Consider the following 20,208-nt stretch of genomic DNA (forward strand, 5'->3'; position numbering starts at 1 on the left):
TGTATACCCTGCCAAGGCCCTGATCACGACGTCACTTCTTGTCGTTTTTGTGCTAGATTTAATAAACGTACTATTAAAAGACGATTTGATTTTGCACAACACTTTTTTGGCAGAAAATTTAATTATAACATGCCGTCAGAGCTACCGACTACCGGCGTGCACAAAAAGCGCAGGGAAAAGGATCGACAGCCCAGGCCTAAGCCCGATTCCGAGGCCTCGGTTGATCCGGTCTCCTGTTATCAGCGAGTCTCCAACGCAGCATCTGACTACCGCAGTTGAGGAAACCGAGACTGCTACGTATATTTTGACGGAATGTACTAGGCCGACGCAGCCTTTTACTTCAGGCCCTACCGATTACTTCCTTCCAAGGACGCTGGTACTTCTGAAACACCTTCGCCTTCTGAAGGCGTTTTCAGACCAACGACTCTTACAGTCTAAACGTTTTCAAAATCGAAGACTCCTTCCAAATCGAAAAAGGCTTCACTTCAGTCTCCTGTTCAAGGCCCTATGCCTAAGAAAAAGATGCTCAAGATGGCTGAAGATCTGATTTCTCTTATCAGGGGTTCTCAGCCTCCTCCTGACAAAAGGCCCAGACAAGAGGAAGAATCTGCTTCCTCTGAACAACTGTCCATTTCTTTGGATTCCTCTGAAGACCAAGACTACTCCTTCTCTCCTTATGAAGATTCTGATGCTGGTGACTCTATTCCCTCAGCTTCCCCTCCAGAAGATAACTCTTTTGGGGACACTTTACACACTATGAGGGAACATTTCCACTGGGAAGGTCAGGATTACTCTGATTCCAAGAAAAGGCTCAGAGAGTTTCTTTTACTCCCCCAACACAGACCTCTAGCCATCCCTCCTGTTTTGGACATTGTGGATGATGTTTATTTAGAATCCAGTTTCAACCCTGAGACTCTGCCTCCTGCCCTGGCCAAGCCTGACAGATACTACAGAGTACCTGATTCCCATAAATTCCTTTACAAAAGCCCAGTAGCTGACCCAGAGACCATCTCCCAGGGTCCCAAGGGGGCTAAGGCTTCCATGGCTAAAAATCCACTACCTTCTGAAAGGGATTCAAGAGCACTAGACAGATGGGGAAAAAAGGTTTGCACCTCAGCCATTTTAGCTATGAGAGCTCTAAACTGTCAATTTCATATGCTTAAGTATCAGCAATTTCTGATCTCTCAGTTAAAACAAAAGATAACAACCCTTCCTCAACAATCTGAATTGAAAGAAGTACAGGATTTGTTGCACGCCACCGAGCAGGTTGGCAAACATACCTTACAATGTGGGTTTGACTCTTTGGAGGCCTCCTGCAGAGCAGCTGTCACTGTATCAGTTATACGTAGGCATGCCTGGTTAAAGGAACAAAGTCTGCCTGAACATGTTAAAGCAAAACTACTAGATGCTCCCTTGCAGCAGGATGTTCTTTTTGGTGTTAAAGCAGAAGTTGTTGTAAAGAAAATGGAAGATGAGGCAAAATCAATGCAGACAGTCAAAGATTTCCTACAGGTACAACCCCCTCGCTTCAGCCGAAACTGGCCAAGCAAAAATTGGTCCTTTCCAGCCACTGACAGGCCTCAGAGGGGTAAATACAGGCGCCCAAGGGGCAGAGGACAACCACAAGCTCAGTATAAACCTCGCCAATGGACCACTCCAACCCAGAAGGGAGGAGAAGACAGGTCTCAAGCCACCAGAAGGCAGTCAATGACTTACACCTCAGCTGGCCAAACAAAGCTCTTTCGTCACCCCCCCCCCCCCGGGGGGGGGACTAGCATTATTTGTAGACAACTGGCACATGGTCACAAAGGACAAGTGGGTCCTAGACATAATTTTATGAGGATACAGATTCCACTTTCACACCTTACCAATAAAAAGAGGAATGCCAAATCTGCCACAAAATAAAAGGGCATAGGCTCAAAAACAAATTTCAGCTCTCATGGCCATGAGAGCCATTCAAAGGGTACCAACTCAAGAGCAAGGCCAAGGATTTTACTCAAGACTCTTCCTAGTACCCAGGAAAGAAAATGCTTGGAGACCAATTCTGGACCTTTCAATTCTAAACACTTACTTACAAGTTCCCAAATTCAAGATGCTAACACTACAGCAGCTACATCCCATGTTAGGCAAGGAAGCATGACTGGTAACGTTGGACCTCAAGGAGGCATACCTGCATGTCCCTGTCAGACAAGTTGCAGAAGATACCTCCGTTTCATTGCAGGCTCAACCCATTATCAATTCTCTGCACTGCCCTTTGGCTTATCTACTGCACCCAGAGTATTCACAAAATGCCTGGCACCAGTGATTGCATACTGCAGACAAAGAGGAATACAAATATATCCATACCTGGACGACTGCCTCATCCAAGCAGAAAGAAAAGACCTTCTCATACAACATCTGGCTTTTGTGAAGCAACTACTAAATTGTCTGGGGTATACAGTAAACGAAAAGAAGTCAAAACTAGTACCCTCACAAAAAATGACATTCCTGGGTGCCAGCTTGGACACAACAGCCCAGAAGGCTTATCTTATACTAGACAAGCATTTACAACTGACTCAATATTTCAAGACAATGGCAACAAAGACCCAATTAACTGCAAGAAAAATTCTGCAGGCTTTGGGCTTCATGGCATCTTGAATTCTGATACCATTTGCAAAACTGCATATGAGGAAATTACAATGGTACCTAAAAAGCGTATGGTCTCAACACAGCCACAGCTTGGACACAGTGATATCTCTCCTGCCCTGCCTTCAACAGGAATTTCTATGGTGGGTACAGGCATGTCACCTCCAAAAAGGGTCAGCCTTTCACCTTGCCCCCCACCCAGGCAAACTATCACAACAGATGCTTCAGACTATGCCTGGGGGGCTCACATGGCAGGGCAATGCATTCAAGGCCTATGGACTGCAGAACAAAGAAAACTGCACATAAACCAAAAAGAGATGCTAGCTATACAGAAAGCTCTGACAGCCTTCAAGGATCTACTACAGCCTGGACAACTGGCAATAAAGACAATACCACAGTAATGTGGTACATAAACAAGGGGGCAGTCATTCCTATCCTCTTTGCAGGCAAGCAATAATCTTATGGAACACAGCTCTGACCTACCAAGTCCAGTTACAAGCTCACTTCCTGCCAGGACAGAAAAACACATTGGCAGACGACCTAAGCAGAAACATCAAAGATCCCCACGAGTGGAAACTAGACCCTCAAATATTTGCAATGATAACTCAAAGATGGGGCCTACCAAATATAGACCTGTTTGCCAGTCCTCAAAACTACCAGCTGACAAAATTTTGTACAAGGACATTCCACCAACAAGCTTGGGAAGTGGATGCTCTCTCCTTCAGTTGGGAAAAACCTGACCGCATATGCCTTTCCTCCATTACCTCTTCTCACAAATGTCCTTTTGAAGGTCAGAAAGGAGAAACCTCGAATGATTCTCATAGCCCCAGACTGGCCATGCCAGCACTGGTACCCACTATTGAAGAATATGGCTCACAGCCCACCATGGATATTGCCTCAAATACCTCATTTGCTCACTCAGCAAGACAAGCAGATTCTGCACAGCCAGATCAAAACCTTAAACCTGGCTGAATGGCAAATCAGTTAAGCAGCCAACCAGCCCCTCTTTCACAAGCAGTACTGGATGTTATTCTAGAAGCCAGGAGGCCAAGCACCAGGAAGGCTTACTCGGACAAATGGAAAAGGTTTTCTGCTTGGAACCAAGCTAAAGGCCAAGACACAACTGAGCCTCATATGCCTCACATTTTGCAGTATTTAGCTGAGATGCTGCATAAAGGACTTTCCTTTTCCTCAATTAAAATCCATGCTTCAGCTATTTCAGCTCACTACAACACAAATCCACCTTTTTCAAATCCACTCCTAAGGCAGTTCCTCAGAGGGGCAAAAAACATTAGACCATGTAGAAGAGCTCCTACACCAACATGGGACCTCAACTTTGTGCTGGAAAAACTAACATTACCCCCCTTTGAACCAGCTTTTTCTGCAGGCCTTCAGTTCCTATCTTGGAAGACTGCCCTGCTCCTGGCAATAACTTCTGCTAGGAGACTTTCAGAATTACAGGCACTTATGGCAGTGGAACCTTTCCTCATTTTTCATCAAGACAGAGTTTCTCTATGAACTAATCCTTCCTTCTTGCCTAAGGTGGTTTCCAGCGTAGCTTTGAATCAAACCATCCATCTACCCCAATCCACAGAACAAAGGTGAGAGACTCCTACATTCCTTGGACATTCACAGGCAGCTTCGATATTACTTGGCTAAAACTAAGGCTTTCAGAAAAACTGACCAGCTCTTTGTTTCCTCGGCTACAGCTTCTCAAGGGAGGGCCATTTCCAAGCAAACCATTTCTAAATGGATAGGCCATTGCATACGTTTCTGCTATACCCATCATGGGAAACCAGTTCCTCCTACCATTAGATCCCACTCTACCAGGGCAACAGCTACCTCTACGGCCTTTCTCAGAGGGGTTCCTACCAAGCAAATTTTAGAAGCTGCAACTTGGAGTTCTGTACACACCTTCACCAAACACTACCACTTACCTCTTTATTCGAAGTCCAGGGCAGGCTTCGCCACTGCAGTTCTGCAGGGACTCATAGCCTCCTCTAACCCTCTATAATGCCTCCACCCTACCTTAGCTTTGGGACTCAACCCAAGTGTGATGACTGCAGCATGGTAACACGATGAACATAGTACAGTTTTGTACCTGCCGTAAATGTAAATGATCGAGTGTTCACCCTGCTGCAGTCCAGGTTACCCTCCCTCCAACCCCTCTGATCTATTGGCTAAATCTCTGCTATGCCTTACTGATGTATTTGCTTATAGCTGAAGGGTTTTTGTGTCTGTACAGTGTTCTCACTTTTTGGTACTGATTTGGATCACCTTTTTGGGGGCACCTGACATCTGGGGCAAGAAAAACTGACGAAAATGGCGTCGGTTGCTTTATATGTACCCCTGGCGCTCTGGCGTCAGGGATGAGGCGACAGCAACTGACGTCGGACCAAGACTTTGGAAATCCGGCTGACTGCGGGACCGCCTGACGACAGGATAACCCAAGTGTAATGACTGCAGCAGGGTGAACACTCGAACATCTACATGTATGATAGGTACAAAACTGTAGTGTATATATATATATATATATATATATATATATATATATGTGTGTGTGTGTGTGTATTACACACACACACACACACACACACACACACACACACACACACACACACACACACACACACACACACACACACACACACATCTGTTTTCTTCATAGCTAGTGTGATGCGCATTTCTTTTAAGTAATATTGTATTTAAAGTTTATCTGGATGCCAGTGTTGCAGGATTGGAGTATCCTTACTTAATTTCTTTCTTTGCAGATAGTATCATCTGCTTCTACTGACCTGCAAGATTACACCTATTACTTTGTTCCTGCACCATGGCTTTCTGTGAAGCTACTTCGACTACTACAGTGTTATCCTCCTCCAGGTGAGCATTAACTCTCCAGTGTATAAGCAACAAACAGGTCTTGGTGTTACATAGAAAGATGACAAAATTATATGTTCATGGATTAAGTGAGAGATATAATCTGTCAGTTTTATTTTACAAGATGTGTTTTGCCTTCTGAACAGTCTCATTCCCTCCCTTTTCATTTTCTTTTGTTATTTTTGCAATTATTAACGAATAGTGATTGAAGGCTTGCCTATTGGCTGTCAGTGTCTTGTATTTGCATGCCTTCTAGACAAGAGTCTTACTGTGAATTTTGGTGCAGTGATTGTCTTTTTTTCAGCACCCCCCCCCCCCCAAAAGTGTTCCCCCTCTAATTGTTGTTTCTTTCACAGCTGACCATCAGCTACTCCCAGTGCCTGTCCTTGTTCACCAGGTTTACTGAATCCTGTCTACCTCTTTGGGCTTGTTCTTACTCCATTATTGGTGGGTGGAAGATTGAGGCATCCTGGGCCAGCCCAGGGAGTGCTTTTCCGCTTTTTATGCCATATCTGTTACATGTGCCCAGTAATACTCTATGGGTGGGAAGAGAGTTGGGCATTAGTGCTGCACCACCCTTCACTTCCACACATGGCTGATAATCAGAAGACTGTCCCAGCCACCAACTGGTAGCAGTAAGCAGTTGTTTCCATAGACTCCACTTCTGAAATTGAGCAGTGAGTATGCTTCAGTTGTATGCACTTCTCTCCCCCCCCAAGCTGGACATACACACATTCTGCTTGTCTGAGCCACAGTCAGAACTCTGGTTATCTTGGTTGTAATCAGAACTTTCACTAGTCTACACCATGGTCACAGGAAAGGATGAATATCTGAATGTAGTGCTAGCTCTTTATCTTGAAGTTTGGCTGTGTTTAGTAGGAGTTGCCTCTCATCGTGACTGTTTTTAGCTACATATAATGTCTTACTAGTGGTGGTGTTGTGTCTTTCATCTTTTCCTGGTTAGGGGTCGCCACAGCGGAACTCCGGTACGCTAATGATTGGCAGTTGATTTTTACGTGCTGAGTTGCCAGCCCTAATGCACAACCTTTAACAAAGGTACGCCCATTCACGCATGTCTCCACGCAGAAGATGCTCTAGCTGAGAGTCGAACCGATCAGCGTCTTACTGTGAGGCGTCAACGGTACCGCAGCACCACATGTCTTACTAGTGTATGCTTTAAAAATATTTTGATAAAATCGCCTCCCATTCTGATTTGGGTCAGAATTCTTTTATAGTTTTGTGTGCTTCTCTTGTCATATTTCTGTTTACAAGGTACTCTCTTCTCCTTAAGATTTATTAAACGTTATAACTCCACATCCTGGCCAGTAATGCAGTACTTTGAGAAGTGTTCATAGATTCCTTTGAAGTCAGACTGGCTAAACATGTTAAAAATGTATTTTATCTAGGGCTTGTCACAATTCATTTGTCTAAAGAAAATGCCTGTGGTTGGAATTCCTTCTAGAAAATTAGCTTTATGCTTTTCTGACACCTTTCCTTGTTGGAAGTCAGGAGTACATAGATCAGTTGTGCTCAGTGCATGTTTCGTCTGACCGTAGTAGGTCCAGTCATTTGCTTTCGAGGGTGTACTTCCGTCACAAATTCATGTTTTATATATTTCTAACCTGTCTCTGCACTGCAGTGGGATGGTGCTCTGTGTCCCAGGCAACCTGAATGCAGGTAGTGTCACCTGCCATGGTGGAGCCAACCAGGGCAAAAGAAAAATGAAGGGCTGTGGGCCCCTTCTGTCCCAGTGGTGAGATTAGGATTGGATGTGGTTGCTCAATGAACTCACAGGATTATGTGAATTCTGCAGGAGAAACAAGTGAAGCCACCACCCATACTTGAGGATGGGAGGACAGGGCTTCTTGCTGGCAATTCCACTTGAGAGAATGAGGGGCAGCCAAAAAACAACCCATTGCATACCCACATCCCTTGTGAACTGAGTATCGTCAGGGGTTGTAGGGCATACAAAAAAATCTTTGAACTGCAATGTTGGCTGTCTAAATGATGGCCCTTCCTGGTGGACTCTTGTTTTAGTGATGGGAAGTGAATAGACTGATTGGCAAGGAAAGGGCCCATGATCATCAGGCAGTGGACCTAAAATTCTGGGGAAGGAAGTATATATTTCTGCCATTATTAGTCTGTGCATCACGCAATCATCAATGCACTTTCCAAGGAAAATCACTGCATCAGTGTGCCCTAATAACATCCCTGGATGCTTACTAAATAGCATGAAAGATGATCTCTCTGGTCTATTTGAATCACTTTTCAGCTGGAGCCTGCTGTCAGGTTTTGTGCCCAAGAAATTGAAGATTGCTACAAGTCATTCCCTTGCACAAGGGAGGTCTTACCACTGATCCAGGTAATTGCAGGCCCATAAGTCTGACTAGCCTTATGCAAGGCCATGGAAAGAGTCATCATGTGCATAAGTGAAGATGTAGGTAACCTCCAAACGCTGCACCCATCACAGTTCAGCTTTGTTGAAGGAAGGTCATGCCTATTAAATCTTGTGGACTTCTTTGAGAGGGTCACCAAAGCAAGTGATGAGGGCAAGACTGCACACAGTTTACCTCGACCTGGCCAAGGCTTTTGATACAGTACTCCAGTCGAGCATTATAGACAAGTCCACTAATTTAGGTATAAACCCTTTATCACCTGCTGGCAAGGGAGCCAGCAGGATTTTTTGCAGGGGGGTGCAAACCGAGACCCCCGTCCACATAGCCCCCCACGCAGCCATTTCAATGTCCCATTAGTTGGATATTTCTCCCCATTTGTCACAGACACTGTTCAAATCTCTGTGTGCATACTGTTTTATGCTTTACTTCTACAATGATACAGATATTTGGATTTCATTTACAACTTTTATTTCAAATTTTATAGCACAAACACTGATAGACATTTACTAAACCTAAACAAAGCAGTAGTCTTACAATGAAAGCAGACTTGGCATTAAAACTTCTCTACCTTTGAAACTCACATTCAAAAAAAATGCATCTGGCCAAGTGGCAGGTTAAGGTTTACCTTTGGGCTGTTTTCAAAACATAGGCCCTTGCACACAATTTTTAGGGCCATGCAAATGTTCTTTGATTCACCTTACTGATCGTATTAATTATAATATATAAATTGAATTATATCCCTTCCATAATACGGCACCACTTGTTAGTTTGTGTTTTAAATTTATAGTTTTGAACATTTTTCCACTAAGCAATGAAACAAAGCATACGAACCAATAATGACTGCCCAATTTAGAACATTTCAACCATAAAAGGCCGCTCAAATGTCTGCCATTACAATCTACCAATATCAGTCAATATACACAATCTCTGCAGAAGTAAGTCATCTGAATAACTCCATATTAAAGATATCTGAAACTAATGAAGAGGTTGTTGCTAGAAAACAACTTTATATTTCAGTGTTTCATCTCCAAATTCAGTGCCTGCTGCCCTGAAAGAATAAATTGTCTATGTTACATTAAAAAAAATAGTAAGCTGGCATATTGCTATAGGAAATGGCTTTACAGATTCATAGTTTCTAGGCATCTCATCCAGAGAGCATCATACTCAGAACTGCAGCACTCCACCCCCTTAAAATACAAAATCAACTTGCTGTGGGACTAGAACCTACAGCCCTCTACGTCAAGATGCAAGGATGCTCCCTGCTGTGCTACTAATGCTTCTTTAAAATTCTATACCACAATCATGAACCATTTGCTAAACAAAACAGTTGCACATTTTAAACAGACTTGTCATGAGCAGCAGTAAACTTCTCTTCCCTTGAAGCTCACAATTCCTTGAAAATAAATTCCATCTGCTAATTCTAACTAGGGGATTACACACACACACACACACACACACACACACACACACACACACACAAACCCACCCACCCACATCTCAACCTCTTAGTGCAAGAAATCTGGACAAAGCCTAAAATAAATAGGGACAAATTATAAATATTGCTGTCGTGAACCTAGAAAATTGCTAGAACAGGATTTGCTTTAGTAAGCATTTTTCTAAAGGGTATGAAGTCCAAAACTCAAATGCCTATTATTTAGTAACTTCAGTCCTTTTTAGGAGGAATATGGAGCAAAAATCTGGACATTCTGCAAAAACCTGGACAACTGAGGGATATGCTACCTCCCTCTTATACATAGACACATAACACACACCACACACACTAACCTACCTACTTCTTACACACACCTACCTCCCTCTTACAAACACACACACAGACCTGCTTACTTCTTAAACACACAAACATATCCCTACCTCTCTTACAAACATTGAGATTTGTGCACTACCCTGGTACACAAATACATACACAAGTATATAAATACATAAATAAATAAAAAGGGTTCATATGAATCTCATAAAATATCACCTTTATTCAAAATGTTTTAAAATAATATGACAACTTGGCTGCACACCTTCAAGAGGTTCTCAGACCATATTTACATCAGACAATAAATACTGCTAAGAATTCCAGAGGAAAAATCAGAAAGTAATCCGAAATTAAATAAGTTAATAGTGAGATTAGACAGTTGCACAAAATGTTTCTCTGAAATAAACATTAAGTAAAATAAATAAAGCAAACTAACAAACATATAAATAACCTTTATTAAAACTTTTTAAAATTAACTGGCACCTTGGTTTATGCGCTTACAAACTTGTAAAACTGATTTATACCTTTACAAACATGTAAAGCTATATTTAAATCATGTACATTAAATACTGCTAGGAATTCCATGGGAACAGACCAGCAGATGACAAAATTAAACAAGCTAATAGATTAAACAAGTACAAAAAAAAATATCTCAAATAAACTCAGATAGGTGAATGAATGAATAAATATTAACCCAATTAATAGGTACAAATTCCATTTCATAATATTGTTATATTTTACATGTCGTTACTAATTAATTATTTAATCATGCTCCTTTCTTTAGTAATACATCGTAAACATTTAACAATCTACACTGAATATGTGCACATGTATATAAAAAAAATTATGATCTTCACAATTCTGATGATACTTTTGCTGGGAATATAGTGATTGGATTATATAAGCAGAAAATGTAATGTTCATTATATCCACTTACACCCTTGTAGTAGTAATATATTATACCTATGAAACTACAACCTCAGAAAAGCTTGCTATTAGTAATGCCATGTGTGGGGAGCACAATAAATTATTTGCTAGAATAAATGAATCTGCATCCTGTTACTGTACTATAGCAAACTTAAGTAGATGCAAAGCTTTAAATAGTTGCATAGAGATGCAAGGACTGCTAGATTCAGGTGGTATGGTCATGCTGATAAAGGGGAAGTGTGTATGTAAAAGGAAAAGCCTTACTATCAAAACTATTATAGTAGCATCCATTCATAGGGATGAGAAACAATATCTCATTACTCAGCAAGGAATGCAAACCGCATTTGGTAAGGTAGTTCATCTTTTTGCTGTAGTACTCAATTTAACTCATGATATGGTAATAGGGAAAAGACTTTCCCCACTTTAGAGATTTGTGGAAGCAGCAGGAAGAAGGCATACCTCCCTCTTACAAACACAGCACATTAAAACTGTACATGCTCATGACTCGTATATGCTGAAAGGAAAGAGGAACAAGCCGAGAAAATGGATATAGTGCTTTCTAGGTCTTTGTTTACAGAACAGTTTTGTAGTCCTTTTTCACTAATATGGGAAGTGAAATATTGAAATCAGTGACATAATTAAAATTCTTTGAGAGCTAGGCTTCACATCATCAAATGCTAAAATGATATAATGATTTAGAGTTATTTTTCAAATTATAAAGTTAATTCATGTCTTTATATCTTTATACCTGTAAGACTATATTAAGTTAAACAGACTATGCATTTTGACAAAGTTGTTTTTTATATATATATATATATATATATATATATATATATATATATATATATATATATATATATACACACACATACACACACACATACAGCATTGCTGGCAGATCAAACCTCCTGCAAGTGTATTAGACAGGCACATAATAGCTAGAAGAAGACATTTTCAAGTCACTTCTGCTACGGAAATGTTGCATATTCCCCTGCTTACTTGCAAAACCAAAGGCAACTTAATGGTACCTTCAAAACTGACTCATCTATCCACCACCAATGGTACAGTGTGCATGAAGTTAAATGTTACCTGCTATTAATTTACTCCATAGCCATTTTTCTCAGAATGTTGATGCTATACTGGTCTTGATGCATGACTAAGCGGCTGTGGTGTGCAGCAAAGCACAACACAGAATCATTAATATTTAATATTTAATGTTGTGCCGTGTTGTGTGCAACTAAATTCCCTTACCTGACTTGACGTGAAGAGAAGCAAAAGCAATTACAAATAGCGAAATAGAGTGGGCAAGGAATTCCCTTACTTACTGCAGCATTAAACACAATTCCCTTGCCAAACGACGTAAACAGTAATTTCAAATAGCGCGGGGTGAAGAGGAACAGGACGTCTGCATGCACAGACATGATGCGACCGGACCAGCAAGCTGTGGGACCATTCTTAAAGAAGAACTCCCTTAAAAAAAATTTTTTTTTTTTTTTTTTTTTTTTTTTTTTTGGGTATTAAAAGAAAATTAATCTCCCGCCCACCTTCCCGTTCCAGGGGGATGCAAGTGCACCCCCTTGCACCTGCCTGCAGGCGCTCATGCCTGTTGGATAGCCAGCTGGCTCACTGATAGGGCCCAGGAGGTCAAAATAACTGAGGCCACCTCCACCAAGAGGACAGTCACTAACGGAGTTTTCCAGGGCTCGGCATTGGGCCCACTCCTTTTTAGCATCCAAGCAGATGCTGAAGGTTTATGGCTGACAGAGTTCACAGATAGTTGCAAGGTGGGGGTTATCATTGACTCCCCTGCAGACACTAGCATTCTTGAAAAGGGTCTAACTAACAAAAGGTGCCAAAATTGTGGTCTTAAACTCAGTCCTAAGAAATGCATAATTGTACTGTTTGAGAAGTCCACCATCCAGGCTAATTACCATGTTGATAAATGGGAAAGCACATAAACAGTAGCCTTGTCTCCAACCATGTGGCCAGAGTGGTGAGGAAATCCTTTTATGTTGCACAACTCATAATTAATGATGTGACGTCTATGTCCAGAGAGGTCATTTCCCTCTGTACTCTGCCCGTATCAGTCCAGTCATAGAGTACAGTGCTCCCTTTGGTTTTGTGCAGCAACTAGAGGACCTCAGAGGTTCCTTTCAAAAAGATTACAAGGTGTAACAAACCTGCCTTTAGCAGAGTGCCATAAAGCCCTTTCCTCCTTCACAGTCTCCTGTAGGTTGCTGAAGGGGGTGATTTATGCTTTGCTTAAAAAGCTTCAGCAAATACCCCACTTATGAATCTCCTGCATATTTGTAAGTCAAACAGTACCAGATATACAAGGTCTAGGGACCTGAATTTTGTCTGTGACTTAAACAATACATGCTGGAAAGACAGATGTGTCCTAGACACTACCCCTCCTATGGAACAGTCTTCCTATTTTTGTAAAGCTGAGTTCATCTATTAACTAATTTAAGAGCAGCCTAGACCAGTGAATGCTCAACTTGGTTGACTACTTTGAGTCAGTCACCAGAGGTGTGGATGCAGGCAAGGTGGTTCATACAGCCTGCATTGATCTGGCCAAGGCCTTTGATATCATTCCCCACTCAGGAATCATTGAAAAATTCACTAAGCTAGGCATCAACTCCTATATCACTGTGTGGGTTGCAAATTGGCTCACAGATAGAACCCACAGTGTGAAAGTAACTGACTCTGTCAGACTGCCGACCAGTCATGAGTGGAGTCCCACAGGGTTCGGTCCTGGGTCCTCTCCTGTTTGGTATCTACTTCTCTGAAGTCCAGGCGAACACAAAGGGACTCTGGCTGACCAAGTTCACAGACGACTGCAAGTTGGGAGCTATTAACTCCCCAAGTGATGTTGACATCCTACAGAAAGGCCTCACTGAGACCAATGACTGGTGCCAGAACCATGGCTTTGAGCTCAATGCCAAAAAATGTGTAGTCATCCCCTTTGGGAAAAACCCGGTTCCCATGAATTACCACATCGATGGTAGTCCACTGAACACAGAAGGCCTTATAAGAGATCTGTGAACACAGGCTGACGGCAACCTCTCTTTTGACCACCCCATTGCCACTGTGGTCAGAAAGACCTATGTGGCACATCTCATTACTAAGGGTTTTGCATCCAGGAAGAAAGAGGTCATTGTCTCCCTCTACTCTTCCCTCGTTGGGTCAATCTTCGAGTACAATGCCCCATTTGGCATATACCTCACTAGACACCTGCAACAACTGGAGAGGCTGCAAAAGTACCTCACAGAGGATCCTAGGCCTTAAACGCTTGTCCTGCATGGACAGACTCAAACTCCAACTATTCTTTCTCTCATATCGCCTACTTAGGGGCAATCTCTACTTGACTTACAAAACCATGTCTGACCCAGCTCTGTTAGAAATGCTGCATCTATAGAAATTCCAGTCCCTCCGCACCACATGCTCCAGAGACATCAACCTCATTACCACAATCAACAGAACATGCTGGATGGACACGTTCATAACCCAGAGACTGCCCATGCTATGGAATAGACTTCCCATATATGTCAAGCAGAGCACCTCACCGGCTGTCTTCAAGAAAAATCTTGATGAGTGGATGGGAAATGGAAAATTCACCCCGGGATCTCTCCAGTCTCTCTACTCGACAGAGGCACTGGGAACTAAGGTCGGGTGACACGATGCCGGGGTAATCCTATGGGCTAAGCTTGTAAAGGTTGCAGGGCCATTAGCCTAGTCCACACCTATGAATCTAAATGCACAGTGGGCCTGGAACCCATGTCCCTTACGGACAGAATTAGCTTATAAATACCTGGCCCACAGTAACCTAGGACGTCGTCATTCTTTTGGGAAATCTTGGCTAGGCTTAGAAAGGCCCCCAGCTGATTATCCCATTAGTAGTCTATGAATCACCATTCAGTTTGCTTGCATTAATAAGACTTAATTTTACACTTCCTAGTGGCTTTTAGTCTGAGTATTGCATAATGAGAATTTGGTATGCACACAATATTGAGAAGTAAAGCAGATATGCAAAGTTTCTCAAGACCGCTCTAGTTATGGGCTGTTAAAAATAATGCTTAACATATACACTGTTAGAATGAATTCATCTAGTCTCATATGGACAGCTGAAGTAGTAGTGAAAGCTGTGCAGTTAGTGTTTACATTGCGACACCATTTTATCCAAGAATGCTCATTTGTTACAGTATTTCTTGTATTGATTAACATACCTGAAATGTCACATAGCTTTTTTGTTCAGCAACTGACTGCTGGAGTTATGTTTAGAAGTTTTTGGCTTGCAGCAGACTAACTGATGGGTGTTCAATTTGATACCTTGTGTATTGATGATGTGCTTGATGGAATAAACTAAACTGTCATAGCAGATTTATTCCTGTTTTTCACCAGTTTCAAGGTTTAAGACCTTAAGTAGCATAGAAATCTGATGTCTTTCAACACCCCATTCTCCAACACTACTCTGTATCCCACAAAATGGATAGGTAGAACAACTCTTTCATCACCATCGCTGGTTGCCCAAAATAGGACCTTTAGATAAGTTTTTGAACAATCACTACAGTATGCATATTCGTACAAAATGTTTCCTGTAACAGCAGACTTGTGGAATTGTTGATCAGTATAGAACTGGTCAGGTTGAAGCACTTCTTGCTAGTTGATAGTTTTTCTACAGTAGTTGATCCCATTTTTTTCATGTGCTTGTTTGCATGTGAGCTTTGCATTCATGTGGTGAAGTTTCTGAAAAAGGTGTAAAAGTTTTGAGCTGGGCAGTCTTATGAAAATTCTGATACTTTTAACCATTCTTTTTTTCAGAAGATGCAGCAGTGAAAGGTCGTCTTGTAGAATGCCTTGAGACCATACTTAACAAAGCTCAAGAACCACCAAAGTCCAAGAAAGTGCAGCACTCAAATGCTAAGAATGCTATTCTGTTTGAAGCAATCAGTCTGATTATACACTATGACAGGTAAGGCTTAGTTCTGGTAGGTGAAATATGCAACCGTCTTTGTCTGTCTGTCTGTCTGTATTTGTTTAGTCGGGCATCCTCCTGACCCCCCCCCCCCAACCCCCAGAAAGTGATGGAGTCTAAAATTTGCTTCGTTGTGAGAAGTCAAAACTTTTTACTGTGTTGCTGTACCCTGTATGATAAATTAGCATCCTTTGGGATTGTGGTAGTTATGGGATTAGAAATAGTATTTCATGTCCTTCCTAGAGGTACAATTCTGATTTTATTTTTTTTTCTTAGTATAGCTGGAAGAGACGTATAACAAAAATGACCATAAATTACGTATGTAAACAAAGGGTGTGGTGTAAGAATGACATCCTTTCCATTATCACAGTTACAGTATTTTTTATGTAAGGAATCTCTTGCCAAGGATAGCCCAACATCCAGCCAGTATACCAGAATCTTTAGGTATTACAGGTGCCGTAAGTCACATGTGCTCTCCACACAGGGTGTAGACATAAAGGTGACCTATGGATGCAAACCCTCAGAACCTCTTGGCTGCCAGTCCGAACATCATTATTGAATGTCTGAACACCCTTCTGCTGTACTGCTTACCAAGCCTTTTTAAGATGTGCCCCATCTGGGATGTTCTTTGTGTTTTACTGTTGCAGTCATTACATTTGGGTAATCTGCTTGCAGGTTGCCCTCAGTCGGCCTGATTAACAAAGTCTTGGATCCTGCGTCGGTTGCTGTCCCTTCTTCCATGATGTCAGATTGTCAGGGGTATAAAACATGCAGCCAACACCATTTTCTTTAGTCTTTCTTGCAGTGCGGTGCCCGAAGCAGAAACAGTTCACAATTGCCAGTCGGCCGACTCCTGAAATTTTCATTTTCGAGTTTCAGAACCGAATTCTTCAACTTAAAGCTAAGTACCCCGTTGGGGAAACTTTTTTTCTTGCTACTTACCGATGTCAGTAAAAGTTAATAATTGCATTACTTGTGGAAAGCAAATACCTCATAAAGATTTTTCATTCGTACTGTATTCCTTGCCTAGGCCCTGACCACGAGGTACCTTGCTGTCGGATTTGTGCTTTATTTAATCAGCACACTATCCGTCGTCTGTATATTTTTGCCTCTAAATATTTTGGTTCTCAGTTTAATTATCCAGAAATGTCATCAGTTAGCCATCCGACTACCGGGATTCTGAAAAATGCAAAGATAGACAGAGACAGGCCGCCAAGGTCCAAAACTGCCGACGATGCTTCTAAGCCAGTTGCCAGCTCGCCGGTACTCAGTGAGGCGCTTTTGCAGCCCCTGATACCCATTACTTTTGATTCTCAGGCCTCTACTGAGACCCATTCAGAGTCCGGTATGCAGCGAGATACTTCACATATGGAACCCGTAGATGTTTCTACCTTGGTTGGGTCCGAAGCCGCTGTGCAGGCACCGGCTTCTGAGGGTGTATTCAGGCCTACGGACTTGCATATTAAATCGACACCTCCTTCATTACAAGGCCTAAATCTCGATCCCTAAATCTCGATCCATGTCTAAAAAACCAACGCCCAGGCCACATGCTCAGGCCCCTATGCCTAAAAAACAAATGATAAAAATGGCTGAAGATCTAATAACTCTAATCAGGGGTAGTCAACCCCCCCCAGAGGCCTAGGGCTGAGCTTGATTATGAATCTTCTGATCAGGATTCTGTTTCTTCAGACTCTGATAACCTGGATTTGTCCTTACCTACCTATGAAGATTCTGATGCAGAGGATTCTATTCCCTCTGCTTCCCCTCCTGAGGATTTTTTTTGGGGGGGGAACCTTACATACTTTAAGGGAGCATTTTCACTGGGAAAGCCAGGAATTTTCTGATTCAAAAAAGAAGCTTAGGGATTTTTTTCTACCTCAGCATAGGCCTTTGGCTATACCTCCTGTACTAGACATTGTTGATGATTTTTTCTCGGAATCCAGTTTGGCTCCTGATTCCCTGCTGCCTACTCCTAGTAAACGTGACAGATACTACAGGGTTCCTGAGTCCCACAAGTTCCTTTTCAAAAATCCTGTTGCAGATCCAGAGACGATTTCTCAGGGGCCCAAGGGCATTAAGGCTTCTACTGCTAAAATCCTACCCATTCTGATAGAGACTCCAGGGTGCTGGATAGATGGGGTAAAAAGTTTATACTTCAGCAACCTTGGCAGTCAGAGCTTTAAACTGCCAATTTCATATGTTAAAATATCAGCAACATGTCATTGGACTGCTTAAACAGAAAAATGATGTTGATTCCTGACTCTGTGGAAAATGGACTTAATGCTTTCTGCTGAACAAGTTGGAAAACATACTTTGCATGTGGTTTTGATTCTTTAGAGGCCTCTTGCAGGGCTGCTGTTACTGGGTCTGCGCTTAGAAGGCATGCTTGGCTTAAGGAGCAATCTCTGCCTGATCATGTTAAAGCTAAATTGTTGGATGCTCCTTTAAATCAGGACCGCCTGTTTGGCAACAAGGCTGAAGAAGTTCTTAAAAAGATGGAAGATAAAGCTAAATCTCTACAAACTGTTAAAGATTTTTTACCAGTGCAACCTCCTAGATTTAGTAGGCGCTGGCCTACTAAGAATTGGTCCTTTCCAGTCCCTTCTAGGTCTTCTCAAGCCAAACCCAGACACAGCAAAAAACCCAGGTTTCAGTCCCAGGGGATTCTCAGAACTAAGCAGTGGGGGGCCTCCACTTCCAAATCTGGGAATAACAAGACACCCCCTATTGTAAACAGTCTCAATGACTTCCTTTTAAAATTCCCAAGCCCGTATCTTCTGACCACCCCTTTGGGAGGAAAGATTACTCTTCATGCAAAGAACTGGGAACTCATAACCCAGGACAAATGAGTTTTAAATAGTGTCCCAGGGATACAGATTTCATTTCCACACGTTGCCAACATCAAATGGCTCAAAAACAAGTACTTTCCTCTTAAGCATGGGGGCTATTCGACTGGTACCAGAAGAGGAAATGGAACAAGGTTTCTACTCCAGACTTTTTCTGGTACCCAGAAAAGACAAATCATGGCGTCCAATCCTGGATCTGTCTACTCTGAACACCTTTCTGGAGATTCCAAAATTCAAGATGCTGACTCTTCACCAATTACTTCCTATGCTAGGCAAAGACGCCTGGTTGGCAACACTCGATTTAAAAGAAGCATACCTGCACATCACAATCGGGGAATCCTACGCTTCAAAGCAGGATACACACATTATCAGTTCTCTGCACTGCCCTTTGGCTTGTCTACTACGCCCAGGGTATTCACAAAGTGCCTTGCTCCAGTTATTGCATTTTGCAGGCAAAGTAGTATTCAAATATACCCATACCTGGACGATTGTCTAATTCAGGCAGAAAGCCAGGGCATAATTTTGAATCATCTGGCGTTCGTAAAAAGTGTTCTAATTTGTCTGGGGTACACAATAAACGAAAAGAAATCACAACTGGTACCCTGTCAACAAATTACATTCCTGGGAGCAAGCTTGAATACAACTTCCCAGATGGCTTACCTCACGCCAGAAAAGCAAATTCATTTGGTAACCTATTTCAAACACGTGGCCCTAAAAACCCTGCTATCTGCAAGACAAATACTGCAAGCCTTGGGGTTCATGGCCTCCTGCATTCCTCTAATTCCATATGCAAGACTGCATATGAGGAAACTACAGTTGTATCTAAAAAGCCTTTGGAGTCAACATTCTCACAGTCCAGAACATACCTTGCCTACACCTAGAGTTCCTCTGGTGGGGAGAGGCCTGCCACCAAAACAAGGGACTACCATTTACACTACCCCCTGCTGTCCAAACCCTAACAACAGATGCATCAGACTATGCATGGGGGGCTCACCTGGCAGGGAAGTGCATTCAGGCCAAAGACAACCCAAGTCAAATGCACCTACATGTCAATCAAAAAGAAATGTTAGCTGTACAGAATGCTCTGACAGCCTTCAAGGACTACATTCTTCCAGGACAACTAATGGTAAAGACAGACAACACCACGGTTATGTGGTACATAAACAAGCAGAGGGGCACACATTCCTACCCCCTCTGCAGACTAGCCATGGCATTGTGGAACGCAGCCTTGAGCTAACAAGTGCACCTGCAAGCTCAACTCCTGCCAGGAAAATTAAATACACTGGCAGACGGACTAAACAGAAACCTCATGGACCCACACGAGTGGAAACTGGAACCAAGGATTTTCAACATGTTGACAAGCGAATGGGGGAGCTCAGACATAGATCTATTTGCCTCCCCCCAGAACTACCAGTTGGACAGGTTTTGCACAAGGACTCCCCGCAAACAAGCCTGGAAAGTGGATGCTCTGTCCTTCAGCTGGAAAAATCTATCTGTCTACGCCTTCCCCCCGCTGCCTCTGCTGTCCAAAGTTCTATTAAAAGTCAAACAGGACAAACCAAGGATGATCTTGATTGCTCCAGACTGGCCGCGCCAATACTGATACCCCCTCCTGCGCAGTGTGTCGCAGTTATCTCCATGGTACCTGCCTCAGATCCCTTCCCTGCTGTCTCGGCAGGAGAGACAGATTTTGCATCCTCAACTTCCAACATTGAACCTTGCAGCATGGCTAATTACTTAAACTCACCCTTATCATCCCACAGGAAACCTGTGATGGATGCCATCTTAGAGGCAAGG

The 20,208-nt window shown here is 42.5% G+C and overlaps 1 protein-coding gene across 5 annotated transcripts in view; it reads left to right on the forward strand.

Annotated features, from left to right (window-relative positions):
* Positions 1–20,208, forward strand: part of LOC122811506 (AP-2 complex subunit alpha-2) — a 2,640,839-nt gene that overhangs the window by 850,751 nt on the left and 1,769,880 nt on the right. For 3 of the 5 annotated variants that reach the window (XM_044083382.1, XM_044083385.1, XM_044083386.1), the window contains exons 7-8: positions 5,397–5,505; positions 15,412–15,562. In XM_044083382.1, the coding sequence (XP_043939317.1) occupies positions 5,397–5,505; positions 15,412–15,562 (260 nt within the window). The remainder of the gene's footprint in view (positions 1–5,396; positions 5,506–15,411; positions 15,563–20,208) is intronic. The other 2 variants (XM_044083384.1, XM_044083387.1) reach the window with 1 other exon arrangement.

Source organism: Protopterus annectens, chromosome 9.part0 (genome assembly GCF_019279795.1).
Source record: "Protopterus annectens isolate FY-2018-M chromosome 9.part0, PAN1.0, whole genome shotgun sequence".
NCBI classification, from domain to species: Eukaryota; Metazoa; Chordata; order Ceratodontiformes; family Protopteridae; genus Protopterus; species Protopterus annectens.